General features: G+C 49.2%; 2 protein-coding genes across 2 annotated transcripts in view; both read right to left on the bottom strand.

Annotated features, from left to right (window-relative positions):
• Positions 1-1,254: 1,254 nt before the first annotated feature.
• EMWEY_00032080 (hypothetical protein, conserved) lies at positions 1,255-4,558 on the bottom strand (the record flags this gene model as incomplete). Its single annotated transcript, XM_013481764.1, has 8 exons — positions 1,255-1,638; positions 1,841-1,928; positions 2,090-2,622; positions 2,824-3,248; positions 3,483-3,789; positions 3,915-4,094; positions 4,225-4,340; positions 4,513-4,558. 8 exons carry the CDS (start codon positions 4,556-4,558, stop codon positions 1,255-1,257), a joined length of 2,079 nt encoding a protein of 692 aa, XP_013337218.1.
• A 2,311-nt stretch (positions 4,559-6,869) lies between these two features.
• Positions 6,870-7,526, bottom strand: part of EMWEY_00032070 (3-oxoacyl-[acyl-carrier-protein] synthase, putative) — a gene marked incomplete at both ends in the record, with an annotated part of 2,357 nt that continues 1,700 nt past the window's right edge. Inside the window, 3 exons of the mRNA XM_013481763.1 lie at positions 6,870-6,944; positions 7,067-7,237; positions 7,487-7,526. The exon at positions 7,487-7,526 is cut by the window's right edge and continues 96 nt beyond it. Of these exons, the coding sequence (XP_013337217.1) occupies positions 6,870-6,944; positions 7,067-7,237; positions 7,487-7,526 (286 nt within the window). The remainder of the gene's footprint in view (positions 6,945-7,066; positions 7,238-7,486) is intronic.

The following is a 7,526-nucleotide window of genomic DNA, read 5'->3' as shown; positions in this document are numbered from 1 at the left end:
TGCCCTCAGAGTCGGATTGAAGCCAATACATAGGAGGGAAAACACCTCCTCATGAAGGACGCTATGTTTCATCCAAGGAACCACTTTCTAGCAAGTGCACTACATGATTAAACCAGGCCCAATACAGAAACCAATCCACTCTGCAAGTTAAGAAACAAAACAGTAACAAAGTTACTGATAATGCATAATGCAGATCAGTTCGTTCATGTTGTACTCGCAACCGTTGTCTGAGAGATCTTCCGCCACGCAGGCAACCCCACAGAAGTGCAGCCTTGTGCCTAGCGATTAAAGGCAACAAGGTTGCAAGCCGCGACTTCTTTCTACTTCCCCTGCAAAACCACATCCCCACCAACCAGTCGAATGCGGTGCTCGAAGGAAGAAACCACTTACCTATTGCCACCAAGCAGCTACAAATTCTTCCACCACTCCCTCCCAACATGACCACGCATACACAATAGCACGCCGCACACCAGCAGCACCACTAACACCCTAGTGGACACCTCACCGATGCTCCTTACATCGTCACCCAACGTGAGTCAAGTGTAACTGTCGGTACATCTAAACTGTAATGCACTGTGCATGTAAACTGTGTAGGATTTTGTGCTGGCTCAGAGTCTGGTTGTGCTAGCAGCACTGGGACAGATGCTTCCGCCCATCAGACGAACGAGACTGAAAGGCTCATCCTCTTAACCACAAGAAAGCGTAACAAGCCAAAAAGTGCGAGTCAGTTCCCTTTCTATCACCATGCTGCTGCTCTTGGCAGCTCTCAGGTTAACGAGATTTCATTTCAGTCATCAGAGATGGTTGGCGAAACATAGGTTTGGAAACCCATTTCTGACACCTCTAAGCAACCAATTCTGAAGCTGCACTTCCGCTTAGAAGTATCCGAGTGGGAAGGCACAAGAGGCTGATATCAGCAACGAGACTGAAGAGCCCTAGGCACCTGCAAGTGTAGCGGGGTGTTAGTGCGATGGCTGCTATCCAAACACCGAAGTGCCATTTGTAGCCCTCGAGTGGAGCCCCGCCACACACATAGCGCCGCATTGTAACGGCATACACAATGAACTAACGGAAACATGCATAAAAACACTGTGGGTGTCTATGAAGGCGTCTACGCAGACGCCCGTTCCTACATTGACCTCACCGCTACACGAATCAAGATACGCGTTAAGAAGACAAAAAAAGTCGAGTTCTCAAGTGCGGGTTTGCAGCGGAAGGCTGGCTGTGGTAGTGCATTGTACAATCCGCACAAGTTTATCTGCGGTACCAGTATTTCTTGAAACTGAAGTACAACTGCATAATACCGCGATCGAATACGTTGCGAAATCCTCTAAATCTCTCTAAATGCCATTCGCGGTTCAAAACCTTGAATGCAACATCTTCATAAGGCGGACCCGCATGGAAGCGCACGATTATGGTATCCGGGGTGTCTGAAGGCTCAAGAGTCCACGTGGGGGTTTTCGTCTTGTCGATCAAATCCGGATAGAAGATGTTGAATTTATAGCCTTGCACGATCTTGGGAGGAGGGTTGTCGTGGTCGTAATGTGTCTGGTTGTACTTGTTCCAGAAGTAACAGGTGCGCACACGATTGAAAAAACGCGGCTTCCTGGGACGGTACTTTTCTTCCCAGCCGTAGTGCTGCGCACATAAACGGGCAGTGAAGACATATCGGCATATATCACAACACGTCACAACAAACAAATAAACAAATGATGTACCCTTGCATTTTTGCTCGCTACGGAACCATACGAAGGCTAACAAGTGCACCATTTTTCATGATCCAGTGAGTGCTCGGGCCCCTGATTCCCAAACGCAAAGATAAAAACTGGTAGACAAGCACCTGTTTCAGTTTCATTTCTGATGAGGCGGCAAGGACTTCTTCGTCCGGGCTTGCATTTTTCTGCTCCTTGCGCACAAAGTCCTCGTATCTGGAGGTGAAAAAACACACATATTATAATACAGGGAAAAGAATTCAAAGTCCAGTACATAGAGGATATGATCACTCATACAAAAGTGGCGAAGTGCCGAATACTATATTGCCTATATACGTCCACCAAATGCAGAGATGCGAAACGGGCACTTCACTTACGTCACGATCTTAGCAGCAGGATCTAAAATTTCGTCGTCGTCCTCCTCCTCGGGTGTCGTTTTTTCCTTGTCCAAACCCAGCTGAATCAGCCGTCTTTCGCGCTCGCGGTGCTTGGCAATTCTTCGTTCTGCCATTCGCTGTTCAAGCTCCTCATCGGGGTGTAAGATGTTAGTTTCCGTGCGAAATTCGTCAAAGGGATACAGCACAGGCGAATATGGGCCCCTCGGCTTGGGTGCCTCGGCCTCATCTTCGTACGGTTCGAGTTCGGGAGAGTAGCTCCCGTCAGCCCCCGGGTTTATCTCCTTCTCTACTGCGCGAGCCATGCGTTTCGCCTGCTCCTGCATTTGCTGAATTTTCTGCTGCTCGCGCGCCTCCTCCTCGGTAGCCAACAGGTCATCCGTGAGCCCCGATTCTGCTGCCCGCGCCTTCAGCAGCTCCGCCTCTGCCTCTGCGCGCTCGCACTTCAGCTGATGGTCGAGCTCTGCTGCCTTTTGTTGTATTCTCTGGTGGTACACCAAGCAGACGGCTCTCGCCTGCACACAACAACCGTCTTCCGCAGCCATCGTATGCATGCATGCGCAGACACACGAGAGCCCCACCACGCAATATACGCCAAAGGTAGAGAACATGTACGTTAACATAGAAGCAGACTGACGAGGACAATGGCAACGACGCCACTGTGTCCTGGGCTATGTGCGCATGCAAAAGTTTGGTTTTTATTTGTGATTAATTACCCTGAACAAGGGGATCTTCTGGAGGATGGCCTCCCAGTAAGCTGAATCAACATCTTCTTCTGTTTCGAGTTTAACTTTGATGCTGTCTTTAAGAGCGTCAAGCTCTTGTGGTGTTTTCCCACTAAGTATCGCGGTGATATCGGAGGTTACTCCTACAGCAATACCAGAGTCTGCATCACGTACATCTCCTACGGAGGTGTTGTTGGCTAAGATAGCGGCAGCCTGTGCGGCAGCATCAGCTGAGGAATTTTTCCGTAGCTCCTCTAGAACTTTCCTCTTTCGCTCCGCTTTCTCTAATGCGTCTTTTGTTAATACCAACAATGCTTGCCAGAAGTCCTGGTAATCCTTATCCACCGCCGTCGTGTCCACACCAATGTGCAGCTTCACGTCAGCAAGCATCTCCTCGATCATCTGCACCGACATCGCTGCAGCAGCAGCACAAGCACCAAACACACGACAAACCATGTAAGACAAAACAACTACACACGAAACGTGCACATTTATTACACAGCATGGCCCCAAGAAGAACGGCAGCTGAAAGACTGTTAATGCCTCCACGCAACTTCAGCATTCACAGGATCAAAATAAGCACAGTTAGTTAAGAACAGTGACCCGATGCTCCCTCGAAAATACCCTATTGCTGTGTACAGAAAGCTTACGCTCTTTGTTGAAGCAATCAAAGACTTCATGGGGAGGCACCGGCAGAACAGCGACTTTTTCGAATCTTTCTCCATTAAGCATACGTAACCCTTTGACAATAAAGTCAATAGGTTGTTCTCTATTTTGTTCAGCTCTAATTTCTGTTTTACGAATATGCATTTGTCTATGAAATACTTCTTCCTTCTCAAAATAATCCTGAAAATGTTCACGTTCTTTCTCGCGTTGCAGCTCCTCTCGCTGTGCCTGCATCAGCTGCTCCTCCGCCTCGCGTTCTTCACGTCGTTTCTTCACATTTTTAATTTCTTGCTGCAAATATACAGCAGCAGCAGCACAGCTAAACCTTCCACTGATGCAGATACTTTCACAGAAACAGGATCTAATAGCCACGGGTAGTTCGGGCTGTGTGGTGCCGAGGGGTATAGAAAACTTACCACTTTGCTGACAGATGTAGTAAGCAATGCATTAACAGTAGTAGCATGCTTCTTTCCTGCTGCCTGCAGCAGCAAATTTTTCTTCTTCCAAACAAATGGCTCGGCCAACAGACGATCACCGAAGGGGTTATTGTCATTGCTGTAGCCAAAGTGTTCGCTCAGCAGCTTCTTTCTCTCCGCCTATATCATACAAACCCTCCACATAAGCAACAAAACCCTAAACCCTAAACCCTAATCCAATATGTGGCACCTTAAAACAACCCTTGCTATCACCATCAACACAACAGGGGCCACGAACAGCCCCCTGTACCAGTCTTAAGTCATAAACCCTCTTATCAATGAAGACGTACTCGCAGCTCTTGAACTGTAACGGGCTTGGCAGGTCTTGGTGCACTGGAAATTGTCGGTGCTGGTCGTGATGAGGCCCTGAACGCAGCAGCAGAACACCAAGAAGACAACAGATAGAGGAGAAATACAAATCACGATGGAAGCACCATTGCGAGTGCGCATTAAAGCAGGTACTGATGCATATATGCACATATGGAGGCACGCTTGCATGTCGGGCAAGGAAGACAGGAAATAGGCAAGAAAGACGTACCCATACTTGCCTCCCTGACTCGCAGAGCCATTGCCTCTGCCTCCATCGCTCTCACTTGAGGTGCTATCGCGGCGCCTCTTCCCCATTTTCTCCTCACTTTACTGACGTTTTCCTACTATTTATAAACAAATACTTCAATATGAACAAATTTAAGGTTAGGGGGAGTTCACATGCCCCAAACTAATGCGCCACAACGCCGCCGCCCCCTCGCAGCTGCCTCCGCGCCAGCAGGAAAAGAGATCTAAAGGAGCGAATGCGCTTATTTCAATAAAAAAGTGAATGTAACAAAAAGCAAACAAAAGATTCTAAACCCTAAACCCCAGACCCCAAACCCTCAAACGGTGAGGGCCCCGGCGATCTGGGGTTTGCAGCGACGGACCCTCGTCAAATAGCACCCCCGAAGCTGATCAACAGCAGAATGCGAATAGAAATAAATATCGTATTCAGTTGTATAAACTTACAACGAAAACACGGAACCCACGGTCCCAAGACCCGCGCCCCCGCTGCAGCAACAGCAGGAGCAGCTACTACACCTGCGCCGTGCATGCACACGGCGCGCATGCATGCACACCCTTGGGGCCTTCTTCCGTGCAGAACTCTGTGGGAAGACGTTACACAGCCAAAACAAATGTTTATGCTGGTGCCTGCAGTGCAGCTACTGCAGCAGCACCACAGGACCTCAGTTTTTGGCCTAAAGTAAAGGCGAATCAGCAGCTGCTGCCGTAACAGATCACCAACCACATGAGAGCTTGTTGCACCGTAGCAGAAAGATAGCTGCTAAGAGCCCCTCGTGACGTTTCAGGTAGACAAGTATCAACATCTTCTGCTAGTTTAGGGGTCACTCTGACGAGTGAAGAACAGCAATAGAAATAGCCAGCCCCAGCTAACGGATGTATGCATCACCACTGCCGCCATCTTTGGGGTGAACAGACAGTTACCGCAGACAAATGAGCAAGCCATGTTGTTGTTAGTGTCTAGCGGCTGCTGCTGCTGTAAGCAGCGCCAGAGGGGCTTCCTCAATAGGTAGAGGAGGGACGGGGGAATCTACCTAATACAAAAAGGTGAACTTTGTGCCTTGGTCACTGCCGTTTGTAAGGCAATGCCTTTATTGCTCTCTGTGTGCAAGAGAGGGGGATAAGAATGTAGCGCTAAATAAGACAAGCAGTTCATTAATTATACTACGGATACTGTTGAACTACTAAAGGGAGAGCTGTAGGTAAGTTGAAATAAGACAAGTAATTAATTAATTATACTAATAATAATAATGTTAATAAGTAGCATAAGCCTAAGTCAAGAAATACAGCAGCAAAAAGGAAGCTGAAGAACTTATGGAGGCCGCTCTTGCGGCCTTCGTTACAAACGAGCAGCTGCTGGGGCTGCATGCAGGTCGGTGGTGCACTGTACATACACCGCAGGCTACAAATACAAAAGGAAAAACATCCTTCTTGCCATTATGGCACATCAGCACACCTATTGTCACGCAACTCGCCACCACCAGCCTATATATACTGTGCTGCTGCTGCTTGCATGCGGCAACAGCAGATCAGCACATGCTGGCTGATGAGGGTTTAGAGTCTAAGTTCCTTACCCACGGCTGCCTCCTCCTGCATGCACAACTTTACGTGCAACAGCAGCAAGGGGGCAGCAGGCAGCAAGAGCATCCACAGACGGTTGTGTGTTCGCAGCGACATCGCCACATACATGCACTGACATCATCCCGTATTCTTTAGCTGCTGCTGCTGCTGCACGAGACTCGGCAGCAGCAGCAGCAGCAGCAGCGACAGTCATCATCGCATGCCAAATAGTTGGGCCCCCCGCTAAGGGACCATCATAAGGGTCCTCTATATCTTTGACCGTCACACCGCAGTGGCAGCTCTGCTGCTGCAGACGGTGCAGCGCCTGGTGTCTGTACATCTCGCGACTTGCTGCAGGCATTGAAGGTAGCTAACGGAGGGAGACCTCATCATGCCATAGGGCGAAGGTGTATATAAGGGTGTATATAGAAATACAACAAATGGGTTGGGGGCCCCCCGCTTGGGTACCCCTGTAGGGGACCCTCTTGAACCCCCATTGTGGGGGCCCCCCTTCATGATCTTGTATTGTTGGGGTCCATATATATTAGCGGAGGGTGGGGGGCCCCCACTGGGGGGCCCCCCGAGTTCGTCAGGTAAGAGAGGAGAAGGAGCCTGCAGGAAGGTCGTTTTCGCTGTCTTTGTGGCGCCTGCAAGTAATCCCTCTTCCTGTAGTCCAAAACAATTCCCAAGCTGCTGCATGCTGCAGTTGTTGCTATTATTGTTACTGCTGCAGTTACTGCTGCAGTTGCTGCTGCTGCTGCTGCTGCTGCTGCAGTTGCATGCTTATAGCTTTTCGTAACGGGTTAAGACGAGCGCAGCGTTGTGACCACCGAAGCCCAAAGTATCGGTAAGTACAGCCTGCAGTAACACAGCAACCCCACCACCACCAACAGATATCCCTCTCCCGCTGCTGCTGCTGCTACTGCTGCTGCTACTGCTGCTGCTGGTGCTGCTGTTATTAGGGTAGAGGAGGGGCCTACTTTTGGGGGTTCCTGCATCTGTACAGCCTTATTGGGTACATAATTAAGGTCACATTCAGGGTCAGGTGTTGTATAATTTAGGGTTGGTGGTACACTCCCTGTTTGCAACACTTTTGCTGCTACTACTGTCTCTATCCCTGCTGTACCACCAAGACAATGTCCTGTCATTGCCTGCAACATAGCAGCAAGAAAGCAAACACCAAAAAAGGAAGGGATACAGCAGCAGCAGCAGCAGCAGCAACAGCAGCACTAGCGCGCACTGCAGTAGCAACACCACCGTCAATTCTTGCAACAATAGTAGCATCATCTTACACAACGAAATCGCCCTCTGTCCTCAGCAGCAGCAGCAGCAACAACAACAGCAGCAGCAACAACAACAACAACAACAGCAGCAGCAGCAGCAGAGTCTTGCTATCTTACCTTAGTAGAAGAAATAAGTAATTTTTGTGCATGAGGACCA

The sequence above is a fragment of the Eimeria maxima genome, genomic scaffold, assembly GCF_000499605.1.
Source record: "Eimeria maxima Weybridge genomic scaffold, Emw_scaff411, whole genome shotgun sequence".
NCBI lineage: Eukaryota > Apicomplexa > Conoidasida > Eucoccidiorida > Eimeriidae > Eimeria > Eimeria maxima.
Note: the sequence above shows the minus strand (reverse complement) of the source record. Positions and strands in the feature narration are given on the sequence as shown.